This window comes from Pyrgilauda ruficollis, unplaced genomic scaffold (assembly GCF_017590135.1).
Source record: "Pyrgilauda ruficollis isolate IOZ18807 unplaced genomic scaffold, ASM1759013v1 scaffold15, whole genome shotgun sequence".
Taxonomy (NCBI): Eukaryota; Metazoa; Chordata; class Aves; order Passeriformes; family Passeridae; genus Pyrgilauda; species Pyrgilauda ruficollis.
In genome coordinates, this window is record NW_024513654.1 from 17,547,077 (window position 1) to 17,566,392 (window position 19,316).

Here is a 19,316-nt window from a genome sequence, read left to right on the forward strand (position 1 = left end):
GAACAGCAAAGCCTGCTGATGAGATAAACCTCAAGAAGCAGCTCAAGGGGATGTCCTTGTTTGCTTGCTGGGATGTTGAGAAGACTGTCCATCAGGAGGACTCGCACAAAATCCCACACTTGTTTCTTGGCAGGATGTGGTAGGAGTGGGAGAGAGGAGGGATCAGCACAGCCTTTCCCTTCGGCAATGGCTGGACCATCAGGGGTCAAGAGGCCTTCAGACCTACCCTGTGAAAGCAGAGCAATACATTTCCACTCAGTCTACTGTACATTGATTTTTTTTTCTCCTAGTGACCCCTCTCTGGTCAGAAGGGTTTCTGCTGGCTCCTGTACACATACCTTGGGTGGTCCTGAATGAAAAGCAAGCATAGCCAAAGTTTTCAAGAAGTCAGGACAGTGCCACACAGGGTCCTGTGTATAACTGTGATAGATCAAGCACAGAAACTCGATAACATTCCCTGGATAGGCAATCGCCCAGGAGGCTTCTGCATCTGCAAGAGGCTGAACAGACAATTGCATCTGGTCAAGGCAGCATTCCCCTCATTCATAAAAGCTTATCTTTGTTCCTCTTTAGGTATTCCTAAGCAAGAGTGACACAGCCACAAATTCAGACAAGGCACCAGTAGCCAACCTCCAATTAGCAGACTGAAGATACACCCAACCAAAAAGGTGACATATCACCATCAAGTATGAAAAACCTGAGTACTGTTGTGGGCAAGATCTGCCTCTGGTCTCTGTAAAACATGAGCCCATCACACCCTGTGCTACATAACCAGGGCAGTAGTTGTTGTGCCCCTTGGCAGTCCCTGCTCACTGTCATGTTCAGTATTGCCCTCTGAGGGCAGAGCAGGATTAGGGACTACAGGTAAAGGCTGCCACCAGCACCTGTCACACCTGGGCTCTTTGTTCGGCCATTCACACTGCCCTGTCCTTGCAATGAAACACTTACCTTGTCCACAGTGAATCTAACCATTTCCAGCAGTAACACAGCTGCCTCTGCACACAACCCAAGCTTGAGGACATTCTCTCTAAGGTGGTGCTGCAAGATCCACTGCAACATAGACTCAAGATCTTTCTACACAGGAGGAAGGAGAGTTCATTAAGAGATGGGAATTGCATATGATACATCAAGAACAATTCCTGCTCTCTCTACATCAGAACACAACCAACATGTGTCTGCCTCCAGCAGCTTCTTCCTCTCCTATTAAATTTGTAACATTTAACACCTGCATGAACAAGGCTGTTCTGAACATAAATTTTCTTAAATAAAAATTAATTAACTTAATTAAAAAAATATGAATAGTTTTTATTATTACAAAACCCAAGTAGGGTTCACATACCTGAGAATACTCTCATGGAAAAGGGCATAAAATGTCAAAATAGTAATGCAATAGCAGCTTCAGGTGCTTGTCTGCTAATTTTTTTTTTTTCATACCTTGACTGCTTCAGGTGGTTCAGACTGTGGAGTGGCCAGAAAGAGCTCTGCCACAACCAAGTAGATCTCAGGGATGTGAACATGATCAGTCAGACATCTTTGCAATACAGAAAATCCAAAAATTAAGAAGTAGCCATTGTCAGGTACTGGAGGATGACTTTTTAAATTATCTTTAAAGGAAAAGAAAACAAAAGTGTCTAAAAATAAATGTCATGTCAGCAGAAGGATTATTGATAGCAGAAGGATACCTTTATCCTCATTTGTCTCTGTCCCAGAACACTCAGTAGTCTGCTAGGCTGCAGTATCAACACTTTAGAAAACACCTCCAGACTAACAGATTACAATTTTTCCCACTATCATTTTTGTCAAAGGGCTTTCTTCCTGAATTATTCTTTCTTTCTCCTCCCTTTCTCAGAACCCCAGGTCTAATTACCAAAAAGCAGGCTGAACAAATCTTTAAGAAACAAAAGTTTTCAGAGCACAAGTTCACATCTGAACACCTTACAGGCTTATCAAGTAGCCTGATTTTGTGCAACACAAAAAGGCCCATCTCCCTGCAGATGCTGATCAGAGTTGCTAATTACCTGCAAGGGAGAAGTACTACATTCCACTTTTCAGCACAGAAATTCTGAAGGACCAGGACAAGTTTGCCCTAGAAAGTAATTTAAACTCTTGGTGTACTGAGATCAGTGGGAATTCTTCTATCATGCACACAGTGATCTTCTGTCACTGAGCTGGATCAAGGCAGTGTTTTGGGAACGTTAAACCAACACATACCCATTAGAATGTTCAACCCTGCAGAGCTGTTTTCCAGCCAACGCCCAGCCACTATCCCCTCCTTGAACTTGTTCAGCAGCAAACGATTGTGGAGGAAGCACAGGAGGAGTTTGATTCCCAGGACAACTGTGCTGAAGTGCAGGTAGCTCTGTGTGAACAGCAGAAACCAGTCTGGCCCCAGTGCCAAGAATGTCTTTTCTTTTTCCCTAGGACAAACAGGTAAATGAAAACACATGGAAGGAAACATGATGGAAGACAGAAAGGAGATATTATATGAAATTATCTTGAAGTGATTTAGAACCTCGTTTTTCTCTGGAAAAAAAAATCTCATTAAAGGTGTACCTTTAGAGAATCACAAAGATGTAACAACAGGCTCATCCACACAGCTGAAGTCATTCAATTCCTGCTACATCTAACCTTCTATTACTGTCAGGCAAAACAGTTCATTAATATGAAGCCCCTTCTGAGAGTGTGTATCAATAAATGAGGCAAACTACATCAGAGACCAGATCTTTCAAGCTATGAAATTCAAAATTCTGGTTTAAATGTTCAAGTCCAAGATGTGCTATCTAATGAAAATGCACAATTACAGCTCCCAGCAGTATGAAATCTGTATTTCAGTTATGAAAGGTAGAGTTATAATAATGGCATTCTCATCGTTACGATAGAGTGGTGCAAGTATTCCCACATTAGATTGACTTGATTTTCAGAGAAAGATGGGATTTCTTCATCTCCTGCTATGCAGCAGAAACATCAACATCCAAGTTCCCCCTTCACTATATTTTCGGAAAACATGAGACTTTTCCTAAAACAGATATCAGATGTGTGATCAGACCACACAGCTGTGTGAATGCCAGATAAAACACTGACAAAAAGGTCTCTCTCAATCCAGTCTGTTCTTGCTTAGTATTTGTTGAAATTCAAATATTATCAGTGCGTTTAGTCCTGGTTAAGCACCAGGATGATGAAAAATCTAGGAGATGGAGACACTTGAATTCCTAAACATTTCTACTTACTCAGAGGACAGCTGAAGTTTGTCTGAGCGTATTACATCTAACAGCATCTTCAGTAGCTGGTTTCGAAGACAGATTGTCTTTCCAGATGTTTGGTTTAAGGCTACAAATATCAGAAAGCAATAAAGAGTAAGGAAGAGACAAAAGATGTTCCACTGTTTGATGAACAATTTTGTTTGCACTCAATTATCCCTGTAGAAGTACTTATATCTGGTTTTTACAAAGTAAAAAGATGCAGACATCAAATTTTAGACATAAGGATTCCTGCTAACATAAGAAACAACCAGCGCTTACATTGCCCAAGTCCTCTCCTTAGAGTTATTTAAAACTCATCCAGACTGCATGTTGAACAATATCTCAGAAGAATCAATCTCAGGTTAGCTAGAGAGGGAAATGTAAACAGGCAATCTGACTTATACTGCCTAGCTGAGCTGTCTATATACAAACTGCAGTTACCACTGTCACCTTAATGTGGTCTGTTGTTTAGAGGTGCAGTAACAGTAAAGCTCCAACTGAAAGATCCCAGTGAAAGGGCCAAATGACTGGATGCTCCTCCACATGAACCTGACAAATACACAGCTACTTTAAGAGGTGCAGATCTCTGCATTATTATTTGCTACAACTGTAAGTGTAGTGAAGTCTTCACAGAAAATCCAGGATGCCCATTGAAATGTTATTCCTTGTAACAGCCCAGTAGGTAGGTTTGGGGCAATTTCAATTTAATGTCCTTCCTCTCTGTGTATATCTGAAATCCAGCATTGTGTTGGCTCTGGACAATGCAGTGAAAGTACTGCTGGTTTATTGGCAGAGAGAGAAAAAAGGGTCACTTCGGTGCAACCTGTCCCTCACCATATGAAGAAATTTGAAATTTGCCTCTTCCTGCCACAAAAGACAGAAGCACTAATATTGCAATTAGGGATCATCAGGTCCTGGGGAAATACTCTAGTTAAACTATCACAACACTTACTCCAAAGGCAGCCCCTCACCTTCGGTGGGCCTCTCAGCCACACTATCCAGGTAAATCTGATTTTCATCCACAGAAGAAGGTTTCAAGGTGTAAACAAGGAACAATCCAATCCTTGCAGAGAAAGAGTGAAGCAGTTGTGGTCAACAGAAAGATATTCATTAACTTGGAGAATATATGCAAAGCTGCATACTGGTTAACAGTGACTTAACAACCACATTAGAAATTCTAGCCACTTCAGAGGTAGGATGAAAACTTCACAAACTAGGAAGTAATTAAAAGGTCATAGACTGTGCTATGTTGGATACAAGGATCACCAAAACCCAACTCCTGGCCCTCAGCAGGACAGCCCAAGTCACACCATGTGCCCAAGAGCATTGTCCAAACACTTCTTGATCTCTGTCAGCCTTGGTGCTGTCACCACTTCCCTGGAGAACCTGTTCCAGTGCTTGACCACCCTCTGGGGGAAGAGCCTTTTTCTAATATCCAGCCTAAACCTCCCCTGACAACTTCAGGCCATTCCTTCAGGTCCTGTCACTGGTGACCACAGAGAACTAGGTCAGTGTCTGGCCCTCCTCTTCCCCTCAGTAGGAAGTTGTAACTGAAGTGAGGTCTCCCCTCAGTAAACCCAGTCACACCTACAGAACTGTCTGTGCCACCATTAAAAAAGTCATCACCCAATTCAACTTCACACAAATATAAGGTTGGAGTGAATGAAAAAAGTTTTTCATCAGTTTTTCACCAGGGGATACTGCAGTTGCCAAAGACCTGGTGTTCCACCAAAGACAAGGTGAGGGAAGCTATACTGTCGAGCTCTCTCCAACACTAGCAGAAGTACAGCTCATCTTCAATCTGAGGAAAAGCTATAGACCTTGAGGGTTACCTGAGAACATCCCTTGTATTAAAGTATCCTTGCAAGAGATGGGACAGGATAGTGCAGGCCATGGTGATCTTGGAGCTGCTGATTTCAGGATCATTGAAAAGGAAAACAAGCTTGGGCACCATTTGCACCTGGTAGGCAATTGCAATATTCTGACATGCATCTCTGTAAAAAAAGCACAGGGACTATTAAAAGCTTCTATTGGAAGTGACCAAATTTGCAGTTTCAGAATTCTGCAATTTGCAGAAGCTTTTGGCTTCTAATACTGTCTTTATAACATTTCAAACACTGTCAGACAAATTGAACAGGTGTCAGTGATGGAGATCAGAAGACTACTTTGTGTATTCTCCTCTTCTCCTCTGCCGTCTCCCCCAGAAACTGCTGCATTCCAACAAGCTCAAAGAAAACATTATTGCATATTCAAGCAGTGAGTTGGTAGCAAAACATGCTATTCCTCTGAATCTTAGCAAGGGGAACCAGACAGCTCTGCACAGAGCTTTCTGCTACCAAAAAGCAGGAACCTAGCTTTACTCAGTCCCTCTGCCATGCTTTGTCTCTTTAGATACATTTCGCTCCAGTCCAGATGATGAAGAATATTGATAAAAGGGTTGTGTTTTGATTTTAAACACATTCCAATAATATACTTTAAAAAATTATTTCATAGTCAAACATTAAGATTTCCCCTCCCCAGCAGATACTTAAACTTGCATTGTACATCAGTGGTTCCACTTGAACCAGGTAACCAGATACCTTTTCCCAGACTGGCCCCAAAGTCATCTTAGGGGCTGACCAAATCACTAAGTCCAGGCTTGAAAAAGCAAAACAGGAATGATTCACCCCCAGAATCCTCTGATTCCAGCTGGGATTAGACCCTTCATATCCACCTCAGAGTTCCAGTTTCAGGTTACAGATGAGTTTGTCCTACAGGTTTCTGATTCAAACACAAGTTTATACCTGGAGGACTGCAAGATCTCCACAAGATGGGAAAGAAGAGCAAGGTCAAGATTTTCTGGTGCTTTCATCCAAAGCTGAAAGACAGAGGAAAGCAGAGGTTTTACTGCTCTGCTGAGCTGTGAGAGCAGTAGCTGCATCAGAGAAACAGTTAAAACTGGTTTGGGGAGGAGAACATCATAAACTTTGAGTGTTTCTGTAACGCAGCCTGCAGGCACTGGGAAGTCCCTGACAGTTCAGGGAGCTGTAGCTGCAGTTCCAGCCCTGAGGAGCAGACCCTCTGGGAGTGTTCCTGCAGCCCTGGGGGGCCCACAGTGTGATAATGCACAACACACAAATACTGAATCCGGGAGATGCTATGAACAAAACAAATCTTGTATTAAAAAGCCATCTTTAATACTGCCAAACCCACAGAGTAACATGAACAGTTTTACCTCAAAGTTGCAGAGAACATACTGGAATGCACTGTAGTTCTTGATGACAGAAGACTCAAAGCCTAGCTCAGCTGTGCCCACTAGGGAGAACATTAACTGTAAAATCCTGTGGTTTAGCAGCTGAGTTTTCCTCTTCAATAGATAGCTCAGCAACTGAAAAGAGAAGACTGAATAAGTATCTGCCAAGTAAAAATCTGTATTTAATTCAAGACCAACATATAGTTTAATCAGATATAGCAGTCATGCATGCATGCATTTTGCATAAGCATCATGAAGAAAATGAATATTTCAGTCCAGATATAAAATTTTGTGCGGGAAGTGTAAGGATGAATTTTTGAAGGATCTTGGCAGCTCTGTGGCATTGAACAGGAGGAAAATATGTGCCATATTATGTTGAATGTAATTTTAAAAAAGCAACAGACAAATATAACTGTAAATAACCACGGTAGGTGTTCTATGCTATTCTTCATGGATGTATTCTTAATTGCTTACAAATGGTGTTAATTTAAAAAATACTAATTTTTACCTCCCCAGATGAAACACATTTATGAAATATTGTCAGTTTCTCGACTGAGCCTACCTTTGATTATCCAACAATTTCTCCATACTGTGAGAAGAATGTTCAGAAAGCCATTACATTTTGAACAGGTTGGGAAAAATAGAAATTAATTTTAAAATACATATCAAGACACATTTATTAACATGGAGAGAACACTATGTAGCAAAAAATCAAAAGGAACAGCTCATACACAATACAAAGACAGGCATTGACCTACAAGAAAGATATTGCTTGCCCAATCCTAAGTAAGATAAATATATTCATATAAATTGCGATCAATTTAGGAACAATTTGCATGTTGGAAAAATGGAAAGTTTATAATAAATCATTAACGAAACCCTAATGTTGAGGGTCTTGTTTGGAACCTTCTATATTAAAGAGTCTTCTCTGTTCCTTCAGAGTTCTCTGCTTCACCTACTCAGCACAAAGTAAATGATACTAAACTGAAACTTCATACTTGAGCCTCAATCCATCCAATATTACATATATAGAATTTACATACAGCCAAAATCTTCAATCTGCATAGCTTTCAGGTTTAAAGATTAATTTGGGACAGACCTAATCAATGCAATTCAGGCAGCACTTGTTTATATCAGCACAATTCCTCATACATTGTGAAGACTGAGCTGTAGCGATCCATTGTCAGCCCTACACTGGCAGTCTGTAAAGAGGAATCTTAGGCTGTGTGAGCCAAGGGGAGGAAGAAAAGCTGCCTGAGAAGTGGTCTTTTGTATGTGGGATCAAGTGTGTTGGTAAAAGGTAAAGAGTGGGTCAGTCACAAATCTGCTGCTCTGGCTTATTTAGTTTATTAAATCATGTCTGACCAAGGGCCACCTGTCCTCATGTTTCCTTCAGCAGAAAACTCTTACAGAGGTTCCCAGGGACTGTAAGCACAGGAGACAGAGCACTACCCTATATCCCCCTCCTAACTTGCTAAGTTCCAGCCACAAGTGGCTATAGTCAGGATGTGTTCGGTTCATTCCCATTGACCGATTTGGGGATAAATGTCTACAAGGGAAAGACTATAACCAGAATGAATGAACAAAGGAGTGTCTACCTGGTATCCATGGATGTGCCTCATCAGTTTTCCACTCAAGGGGCTACTGTTGAGGATGGAGTTCAGGACTTTGACAGCTGCATACATGGTGTGGTCGTCACGGGCCATAGCAATGAGACCCAGGAGAATGGCAGGGCCTCCAATAAAGTTCAGGCTGGTGGCTGCTGGCGAGGACTGGAACACTCTTACCCCTAGGAAATTGCAGTGTTACACTCCCAGGGAGTTACACAGACTTCATCTATTACTGGACACAAAAAAAAGCTACACTCTTAAAAGAATATTAAACATAAAGACAAGTGGATTTACCATATTGGCCCACAGCAACTGACCCAATGGTCCGCAAGGAACCTGAGAGGTGTCCAGCAATATTCTTAGCTAGGAATATTGGAGTTGAACTGTCCCGAGAATTAATCCCAATCTAAAACAGATAAAAGGCACTTTAGGAAAAACTTTGCTGGTGTCAGGGACACTAAAAAATGCATGCTCTAATACTCTAAATTATTTGAATAATTTTAAACTATGAAAACCATCTTTTTTAATAAAAGGTAAGGAGAAATATTCACCCACCAACAACATTCCACAATGCCACTACTTTCATATATCAATAGACCTGGTATTAGCAAGAACAATAGAATACCATGTGAAAAGTCCTTGTGAGGGCATTAAGAAAACACAGACTGAAACCAATGATCATAAAACCTGAAAATTATGGCTTCTGTTCCTGTTTCAAAGAATGTTTTTAACATTGTGCTCACACTGTCCAATCTATTCCTCTCCACAGGTGAAATTAACCTATGAGTAGAATAAAGTTAAGGAATGGAAAAAGAAGTTAAAAAAAATATCTGAAGGTACACAGGTAAGACAAAGTCAGAAATTTGGCTCTAAGAAACTGATTAGAAGCCAGAGAAAATTTCTTGTTTAAGAAAGGGAAATTTGTGACCTCTTTGGCAATCAGTCGACCATCCACTTCATTGTAAGAGCTCTTTATATCTTGGACTGTAGTGAGAGATGAGCACACAGCATTGATTCCAAAAGAAATCTTATCTTCTGCCACCAGAGGTGCGATGATACGATCACTGCTCTGGTCCTCACCTAAAACAAGAAAGACTGCGAATGTCTGAAGGAACTTTGCTGTTCAATATGCAAGACAGGTGAAAAAATAACTGGAGGAAGCTGACGTTTACAAAATAATTTTACTTTGTCTTAACTATAACCAGGAAAAAGCATTCACCCTTTGCAACACAGGCCATGGCAGCTTGCATCACCAGTGCATGGCTGTGTCCTCTGGTAACTGCTTTGCCTTGATTTTATATCCTCTCATAACATCTCATGAAGCTCAGAAATGTCCATAATAAACCTCTCTCTCTGTCCACACAGTATAAACAAACTTTCTGGACATAGAAAACATTTCAGAGGCCTCCTGTGTTTCTGGGAACTTTATCGGGGTACTCAAATAAAAGATTTGTGTGTAAGGAGAGCTGAGGTAAATTTTCAGAGCTGCCAACTCACAGCATTTGGGAAGCTTCTTAAAAGTCTCAGGTTTAGCAGGTATGCTTTTCTTATGCATTTCTTTAAAGAATTTTCTAATTTTCTATTCATTCTCACACTTAGAAATACTATATGTATCTTTATTTAAAAAAAAAATCATGTTGTATTTTTGACAGTTTTATAGACTGGGAAAACAGCTGACTTACAAAACTGTATACTAGTGCTGGTAACACAGCCCTTTTAGGCAAAAAATTAGTTCACACACCACATGAAGATTAACTATAAATAAAATGCCTCAAGACTGTGTCACCATTTCCCTTCCAGCAGGACTTGGTCTGCAGACTAAGCCTCTGTACAACTGCAGCTGATTAGCAAGAAGCAATGAGATAGTGGGGAGACAGGACACAACACTGCCAAACATTCCCACTGCTGTTTGCAACAAGGTCATAAACCCGTTTTAAGGAAAAAAAAACTAACTGTAGTATTTGGAGGGATTGTGTAAAGCTTTTTTAAAGTCAAAATTTCCATTTGCCTAAGTTCCTTTGGATGTTTTGATGGAAATAGGGAGAGTGCAGGGAGAGTGAGATCATTTCACAATTAGGAGATCACATCTTATAAGTTGCTCAGTGATCTCCCCTAAACAGAGCACCACTAGAGTCGCATGGCCACAACCTGCGGTTAGTACTGAAGTCCATCTGGGAAGAACTATGCAGAAAACAAGTCCCCGAGACTACATAAAGACTCAATGATTTAAAAAATCAAATCCTTCTGACTCCTACAGGTAATGTTTTTATTTCAGAGCTGTACTTTGACACCATTTCTCTCTCAATAATCCCATCCCATACCTGATTTGCAGCTTTTTGTATAGATTGACAGCATTCTGTCTGAAGGAGTACTCTCAGCCAGTCTTTTTACATTCTTTTAGGCTGGAGTATCACCAAGAAAGATTATTTTGCTGTTTTCAAATGAGAAATGACCATCCCATTTCATCCCAAGCTCTAGCATGGACGGGATGCACTACTTGTTGAACAAACAGTAATCAATAACTGAAATGTTTTGTCTGTCTGTTTAATAATTGAAGCTAACAGCATACTTCAATTAAAAAGCCTCTTCATTAAATGGAATGTAACTTACTCCCCTGCCCCTCCTATTCTGCAGGCATTTGCAGTTAAACTCTATACTTCTCTTTCTGCCTTTTGTTTTTCCCTGTTAGCACTGTTAATGCAGAATGTCTCACTTAAAGCTTCTGCTTTAATGTTTGTCCAACAGAAATCACAACCTTGCAACTCAGGATGCATTGTCCCTCTTTACCCTTCATCTCTCTCTGCTGCTTGATTCCTACCCTTCTTTCCAATTCACAGGATGTTACAAGATCCTCATGTATCTTACTTCAGTCTTGTACAGCATTCAGTAATGCAGTTTCCCAGACTTTTAGAGTTATCTCTAGACACAGTTGGAACACTAACAGAAGATTACAACAATAAAAAGAACACTGCCCTGACAAACAAAGAGTGGCAGATATGAGAATTATCCCATACCTTGAAACTGTACTGCTTGGAAGTTGCTACAATACTGAGGGCCAAGCTTAATAATAACTTCTATGGTTTCCACAGAAATGGCTTCTTCCAACAAGTATGTGGGACCAAGGCGCCAGGTCAAGGAGGACGGCTGTTTCCAGATCCGAGGAGTGGCTATGTATCCGTAGACATCAATAAAGGAAGAGGGTTCCATGGAAATACAGCTACCTGGGAAAGGCTGGAGATACTGCATCTGCAACAGAGAAGGAATTCACCGAGAGGATCCAATGCACTCAGGGTGCCCTGGGGTCTTGTACTGCCTGCCACCTCTCTGCTGATGGAAGTCTCAGCTGCACAACACAATTGTACTGGGCCTGGCTGACCTGGAGCTCCTTTTCCACAGCAGCCCTCACAGTGCTGTGCTCTGCACCGGGAGCTAAAAGGGGTTGATAACACACCAGCGTTCTGGCTATTACTGAGCAGAGCTGGCAGCATCAGCACTGGCTCTTCAGCATTTCCCTCATCAAGGGGCTGGGGGTGGGCAGGATCCTGGGAGGGCACAAAACTAGGCCAGCTGACCCAAACTAACAACAGAGATATTGCAATCCATATAACATCAACGCAGACATACAAGCTAAGGAAAGGAGGAGGAAGGGAGGGAATTATTTATAATGCTTGCCTCCTACAGCAACTGCTCCTGCTTCCCAGGAAGTGGCTCAAAAGCACTCACTGATGAGTAGGAGTAGAGAATAATGAGTAGGGAGGTAGAGAATAAACTTATTTTTTTCTCTTTGCTTGTGCACATGTAAACTCACTTCTGCTTTAATAAACTGCCTTATCTCAACATACGAGTCATTTTCCATCTTATTTTCTCTCCTCTGTCCAGCTGGGAAGGGGAGTGATACAGCTGCTTGGTGGGCACCTGGATTCCAGCCAAGATCAACCCACCACAACAATTGTCAACTATTGTTCAGAAACTGGACTTTAAGAAGCACTGTAAAAATAATCATTTTGAATGTTTAAGCCTAATTTTTGTTCCAAAAACAAAGTCAAAAGAATTTCAAGTATTGGCAAAGAAAAACCCTGTCTTGACTGCAAACATATTTTTGCTTTCCTAACTTCACAACCCCAATTGTGACATTCAACACAGAAAGACAAGTTACAGTTGCTTTGTACTGGCATAAATGGAGCATAAGCAGTTTTTGAAGAGTGTAAATTGTCCAATTGCATCAGGAAGCTTCAGTAGAGCTAACATTGTTTAGGAAACAGGGCCACTTATTTTTGGTACCAAAATTATGATTTGGCCTCCTAAAGTGATTCTATTATTTTAATTAACTGTAGAGAGCTCTAACAGGAAGTAGTTGGGATTTTTTGGTAGAGAGAAACTATATTGTACTTTGGGGCTTAGCTCTGTCTTTAAAAATTTGTTTTTAGGGTGGGAGACTCCAAGCATTTACTGGTCTCTGACTACTGAGATTTAGAAAACAGGGCTGGTCGATATTAAGAGGCAGGAGTTGACACTTCAGTGAATAAATGTTAGACTTGATGCAGCACAGTAACACACCCCACTCCAGCTCCACCAACTAAAAAATAGCCTTTGGTACTGTTGATAACCTTCATCCATTTCTAACTTCTTAGGCAATCTTTTCTTCACTGTATATATCAAGATGAAGGCTTACATTAATCAGTGAACCCAACACTGGGACCATCTTTTGTTTACTAAAAGATTATTTATTCATATGAGCTGTTTCACTGAATGTTAAAAACACTTATTGTGAATACTTTCATCAATTGCAATGTTTAAGCCTAGTTTTATTGATGACTTTCAGTCTCATTTGAAGGAAGTCAAATTAAATTAAATTTTCATTCTTGAAATGGATATAGGTCCCAAAAGGCACTTATAAGACAGATGATTTTTCTCAAGTATGGGAAAGAGAATATTTGGAATTAAACAGGTTGTGTTTACATGGGAAAAATAAAACACACATATGAGCTTTGCACGTGCTGAGATTGAATTGAAATATGGGAACAAAAAGAAGGAGACCAAGGTTACAAGTTTCAACTCATAAAAAGATTCTACTCAAAAATGAAAAATCCGCCACACCAACCAGAGATATAATAGAAAGAACAGGCTGCATTTTCTACACTGTATTCAAAATCAAAAAATCAGATATCTGAAATAGTATGAGATTAACTGCAAAACCAGGAGCATGATGATATTAATAATAGAAACCAGGGGCTATTCTCATTTATCTTGTAGATTATGAACCCTTCAGGTGCATTTGGATTGCTTTTACCTGCTATTTCATCCAACCTGAGGATTGACTGCTGTGTGATACAAATCACAAGAAATTGCATATTAGGGGAAATGCCAGTACACCAATATTAGCAATGAACTCATGAATTTATATAATCTCACACACTGAACACGTAACCCAGAGGAACACCTATCTGTTCCTGAGTGCTGAGTGTGCTAGTGAGGAAAAAGACCACTGGCTGATTGGTTCAAAGGGTGTAAGAGAAAGAGGACAGCTTGAAACATGACCAGATAAGATGCCTGAGGAAACTCCTCCCACCTTTGGATTCTTGCAAAGAGCTGACCACTCACAGAAGCTTATTTTTCTGTGACCTTTCCACTTTTCAAGAGCTTTCTTGAAAAGAAAGAGTGGAGACCTTCTGTGTAACTCATCACCTTTGCAGATTTTAGCCTAAATCAAAGTCATCCTTGATTTAGGGTTTTCTGGCCACACCTTGATGTCAAGTACTTTTTATAGGTGGCAACCTCTGCAGATCTTGGGCTTAAACTGATAAATCCTCTGAATCACTAGTAAACTTAGAAAATTTTGACCTAAGCGTATAACTGAATTTGAGCAACATAACCCTGAGCTGCTTGCAAGCTAGCTATCCTCAACTCTAGAGGAGCACCACCACACAAATTGCCCTGGTTATTTACATGCTGAAGGAGGAGGAGAGCTAGTTCAAAGCATCACTATAAGCTGAGAACACACTTTTAAAAAGCAGCACAGGTACACCCCATTTTGTACAGATTTCTAACTCCATTCACCCCCAGCAGAGTGGCACGTGTTACATGTGTAAATCACCATGCTTTGAGTTTCCCAGATAATTACTGAAAAGTCATGGTAGGTGCATTGGGAGATGGAAATGAAAAGCAATGCAAGGCAAAAGTCAGGCACGAGATCTATGCAGAGAGCCCTTACTTTTGCAGAGCCAAGCATCTGACCATTTATATACGCTGACACAATGCAGCTCTTCTTTGCTTCCTTAGCAACTGTCACTGTGAGATGATGCCACTGGCCAGTGACCAGAAGTTTACCACAGCCAAACTTTACTTGCCCTGGAAATGGGGAGGGATTTAGGACCTCAGCCTCAGGTTCCATAATATCTGTAACAGCAAAAAAAGGGATAAGTGAACAGAAAGTTTCCCATCTTCACCTGCCTCTGGAACACAACTTTCAAATGTGACAGAAAGAGCATGACACTCTGTGGGTAGAGTGTGATTTGATGCTATTATTTCTAATGTCTTTAAAACACTGCCCAAGGTCTGTTTCAGGACCTACAACTTGCACAACTCTCAAGATGCCTCCAGCATACAACATGTCACTCTCCCAAATAACACCTGCTATCTGCCTTGGTGCTGCAAACCTACCCTGAACTAGGACAAACCCAAGATATTCACTAAGAGGAGAACCCCTCTGAGTATTTACAGAGTCAGCTGGCACAGAGAAAAAATTCCTAGCAGGGCCATGAGTGATAAAAGTCTCCATATTAATTTGTAGCTTTTATGAAAAAAGGCAAGCTGGAATTTTTATCATTATTTAAGGTAATCAGAGCAGTCATACAATGTCAGCTGTGCATAAAAGTCCCAGATACTATTTCCACTTCATTTCCAACCTCCTTTGGAATATTCAGTCACATTTCATTTGAAGTACCTACTCTACTCAGTAAGGAAAAGGGGATAAATATCAACAGGGAACAATATTAACAGACTGGCATAATAGAAAACATTCTGAAAGCAAGGAGAGGAAATTAATTGTTTCATTAGGAAGCTAGATCACTCCCCAAATCCTCAGTCCTGTCTCCAAACCTGTTTAGTGTCACACAGAACTGACTGGTTCAAGCCCAGTCTCCACAACTGCACTCCACAATATAAGTGACACAAAAATTTTCCATTGAATATTGCAGTAATTCACAATGCCTACAGCAAACTTAAAAACTAAACAAGGGCAACAATTACAATCATGACTGGATTCAAGAAGAAAACTGAAGAGAAATCTCATTAATATCCTGAGTACTTCAAAGAAGAGATTTATTGATGAAAAATTCCAGATGACAAGAGGACTGCACTTGACTGAAAAGAACCTTACCAAGTGGCTGGAATTCCACTTCTTCTGTCGAAATGACCAAAGACAGGTCCTGTGGGAAGAAGCTTACAGAAAAGCAAACAAATTCTTGCTCTGTTCTTGACATGTGCCTCACAACAGTAAGGAAGCGGAGTGGGTGGCTGCTGTGCACCAAACCAAACTTGCTAACCAGGAACCAGCAGGAGAGTGTCAGGCCACTTGAGGGAGGGAAAGTTCTGCTGCCTGTAGAGAGGAATGAAAAAGCATTAAGGAAGTTGCCTTCCTTGTGAAGCCATTAGCAAACTGCTTTCTGTTTCATTCTTCCATACCGTGGAAGAACCAACATTAGATTTCAGGGTTTAATTTCTATTCTGTTGGACTTCATTGCCTGTATTCAATATCACAGAGATTGCACATGTGACTCTGTGCACATGTATAAATGACCTAAAGCTGACTGATGAGAAATGAGCACTAGATCTCCATGCTGGGAGCAGATGAAATACTAGAAACAAGTTCTCAAATTTCACAAAAACTCAGGAAGCAAAAGGTTCAGCCATTTCCCAATCCACCCAACAGAGGATTTTGTTGTATAGGTGAATCCCATTAAGTGACAGTTCCTATTCCTTCCATACGAGATTACCCTAAAATCTGGTGGCTCTTACTTGTTAAGACTGTTTACTTAGAAGCTTGCTTTAAGTTTGTGTTGCTAATATTCATTCATCACACTACAAAGCTGCACCCAATTCCCCATTTTGCTGAGCAGTACAAGTTTTACAGTTCAGAGCTGGTCTGGGGCACAGAAATAGAAGTGTTTTGGAATGCACAGCTTACGTGCTGCCCTTTGTTACAGCTGCTGAATGTTTTCACTGGGGCTAAGTCAGTGCTCCCAGCAAGCTGTAGGTGAGTCACAGTTCTTACCCATGCCAGTCCCACCCGAGACAGACTGGTCTGCACTGGATCCCATGACCGTGGCCAAGGTAGGGAGGTATAAACACCTATGCAAAAGCAAGCAAGAACCAGTCATCAGAAACAAAATCATCCCTGAGGGTCACCACTGTCTTCTGGTATTGCAGAATCGTGGTAGCAAGGCATGTAGAGAGTAGGCTCTCAGCAATAAGACAGTAACAAAATATGTTGGCAATATTGCTGCATGGAAGGCAGCCATAGGATACATAGATTAAGATGAAGAGAGAAGTGAGTAGTTACTGTGTTCAGACTAAGGGTTTGGAGACCCCAGAGCAGCTAAAATAAAAGCAACAGCAGCAATACCCATAGCCTTCCATGGACATGTCAAACTCCACAAACGATGGAGCTAAAGCAGTGCTGTGCAGCTGGAAGTTCCGAGGTGATGTCATGGAGATGAGACTCATGGCAGTCTGGAGCGCCAGTGCAGACCCCTTAGACAGCCAAGGAGAGGTCCTGACAGGCACAGCCATCTGAGGATCAGATTTACTGTCCACCACACTCTCTTCTGAACCTGAAAGATGAACACAGTGCCTAACCAGATCAATGTCTGCAAGTCATTTTCCAGCCACAGGTATTGCCCGTATTCTAGGCATCCCTGCTCAGAGCAGCACTTCATGCTCTTGAGATAACACATCCTCTGCAGCCCACAGAAATACTACAGTAATAAAAAACGATATTGCACTGAAGACATGTCAAAATGGGAGGTTGTCAGGACAGCCATAGCCATATTTTAGCCATATTTTCTTCCCACACATCTTCAGGCAGCTCCAGAGCTCACGTTACAAAAAATGTCCCAAACCCATTGGTTTCATTTTTCTTATGCAAAGACGATTCTTTCAACTGTGCTGTAACAGAATGGTCACAAGCAACATGTGGGAGAGGATTTGAAAAACGACTGCAAAGAACATAAGACCCAAATACAGACCATGCTGTATCAGGTGTCTCAAGCACCAAATACTACTACACTGTAGCCTCTCATCTATAAAATACATTAGAGCAGAGAAACGACTCAGATGGAAAACAGCCTGCATAAACAAGGTAGATTACCAGGATATCCTAGGGACTACAAAAAGCAGTGCTCTTTATTCCCATTCTTATTCTATTTCTGTCTATAAATCATGGGAAAAATATGCTGCAAAACAAAGGAGACACTCCCCTTGGTTTGTAGAATTTTAGTATTTTTATAAACCATGTCCATGTCTGATCCAGCAAAATCTGAGTCTATACTCAGCATCTAACTTGAGCAAAGATTTAATTTTGTCTCTGCTAGCCATCAAATCAGCTCTCAGTGTTGGTCAAGTACCACCCAATCTGGAGAATATCCGGTGAAAATCTTCTGGGCATACTCCACCTTCACAGTGACTGCCTTGGACCAACCTACTCAACAGCAGCTTCCTGTCATTTCAGACACATCTCTAACTCAGCCCCTGTTCACTGTGTGCTTACCTGCATTAGCTGAATCGCTCCCCTGACAGGAAAGGACCTTGGTCTTGTTTGTGCTGGGCTGAGAAGGTGGAGAACCTCCCAACCACAAAAATTGCCTAACATGGAAAAAAAAAGAAAAAAAGAAAAAAAGAAGCCATTATAAAAAAGGAAAACAAGCCAGACACTTGGAGTCACAGCAACCATGCAAATAGAGCTGAGACTTCTGGAGAACAAATTTTTTTTTATTGAATGCCAAATTTGAAAGACATCCCAAATAGAACAGAAGAAATGTTTTCCATTGTAGCAACACAAATATTTTGCTTGTTTTACATTTCCTTTCAAGATTTTCCTGTTGAAAAAAAATATCAAGGATTGCTTTTCTTAATCAATAATTTTGTATAGCCCTAATTTTTCAGGGAAAAAAAAAATCTATGGTTTGGAGTTTTTTATTGAGTTCTTTTTTTATAAATCCTATTCCCTATTTCAGTGAAAGAAATACAGTCTTCCACTGAATATTTAAATTCATCTGCACTCTGGTAGCTGTTAGGTTAGACTGTAATGTCTACCACTTGTTAGCATTAATGAAGAAAGTGCAACCTCAAACTGGAAACAGCGACTGAGGAAGAAGACTGCACTTTTTATTTTTGCATCTGTCATTGACATGGATCTTAGACATGAGAAAGTAATTTTTACTCTGCAGAAAACAACTTCTCCATATAAATACCAGGAGAGAATAACCTTGTTTGTTTTGCAATGACTTAATTAGTTCATTCATAAATGACTTTATAACCCTTGCAGAGATGATGCAGAACACTACAGACTCATACCATCTTCAGGAGTGATTTAAGCATATATCCTGCAATCAGTGAGAAAGGATGATTAACTGGGACTTGAAAGAAAAGGCTGAGTCTTGCTGAATTAGAGCACTACATGAAGCATCTAATTACTCTCTAAACTTTGCAAAAAAATGGCACAGCTAAAGCAAATTGCTTCCAATAGATACAATCTTATACCTTAACACATGTGGCTCAACAGCCTGTGATGCAAGCTTCTCAAACACCCGAGTGAGGGGCAGGTGCAGGGGGTGACTGTCACTGCAGAAAGCATCTTGGCAGGAGGTTATGACTGTGCTCAGCAGGCCAGATTCACACATCACCTGACGACTCTTCTCTGACTTCACCAAGGACTGGATATGGTCAACCAGAGCACATTGGATTTCCTGGGAAAGCTGAAATGGACACAAAAGTAAATTCAGAGAGCTGGAACTAAACTGTATAGGACAACTGATTTATTCTGTTTTAATTTGTTTTTCAATTGTCAAATCCCTGAGTGTAAACATCTGGTTCAGAAAAGAAGCCCCTAAGGCAAGTGGCTCAAGCAGAACTGCATGGCTGTTCTGTCAAGCTCTGCACTAAAACAATGTGCATATATTCATCTGAGCAGCTGCCTGCCCATCCACAGCTCAGCTTTCCTGCCTCATCTCTATGGCA

General features: G+C 40.8%; 1 protein-coding gene across 1 annotated transcript in view; it reads right to left on the minus strand.

The window, feature by feature from the left end:
- WDFY4 (WDFY family member 4) overlaps positions 1-19,316 on the minus strand; it is a 113,277-nt gene that overhangs the window by 70,018 nt on the left and 23,943 nt on the right. The window contains exons 13-32 of the mRNA XM_041461622.1: positions 18,840-19,054; positions 17,848-17,942; positions 16,705-16,912; positions 16,354-16,430; positions 15,460-15,678; positions 14,293-14,477; positions 11,096-11,327; positions 9,010-9,161; positions 8,376-8,487; positions 8,070-8,260; positions 6,454-6,606; positions 6,023-6,096; positions 5,072-5,233; positions 4,211-4,302; positions 3,228-3,327; positions 2,212-2,417; positions 1,435-1,604; positions 949-1,074; positions 339-500; positions 30-227 (exon numbers count right to left, since the gene is read on the minus strand). Coding sequence (XP_041317556.1) covers positions 30-227; positions 339-500; positions 949-1,074; positions 1,435-1,604; positions 2,212-2,417; positions 3,228-3,327; positions 4,211-4,302; positions 5,072-5,233; positions 6,023-6,096; positions 6,454-6,606; positions 8,070-8,260; positions 8,376-8,487; positions 9,010-9,161; positions 11,096-11,327; positions 14,293-14,477; positions 15,460-15,678; positions 16,354-16,430; positions 16,705-16,912; positions 17,848-17,942; positions 18,840-19,054 — 3,129 coding nt within the window. The remainder of the gene's footprint in view (positions 1-29; positions 228-338; positions 501-948; positions 1,075-1,434; positions 1,605-2,211; positions 2,418-3,227; positions 3,328-4,210; positions 4,303-5,071; positions 5,234-6,022; positions 6,097-6,453; positions 6,607-8,069; positions 8,261-8,375; positions 8,488-9,009; positions 9,162-11,095; positions 11,328-14,292; positions 14,478-15,459; positions 15,679-16,353; positions 16,431-16,704; positions 16,913-17,847; positions 17,943-18,839; positions 19,055-19,316) is intronic.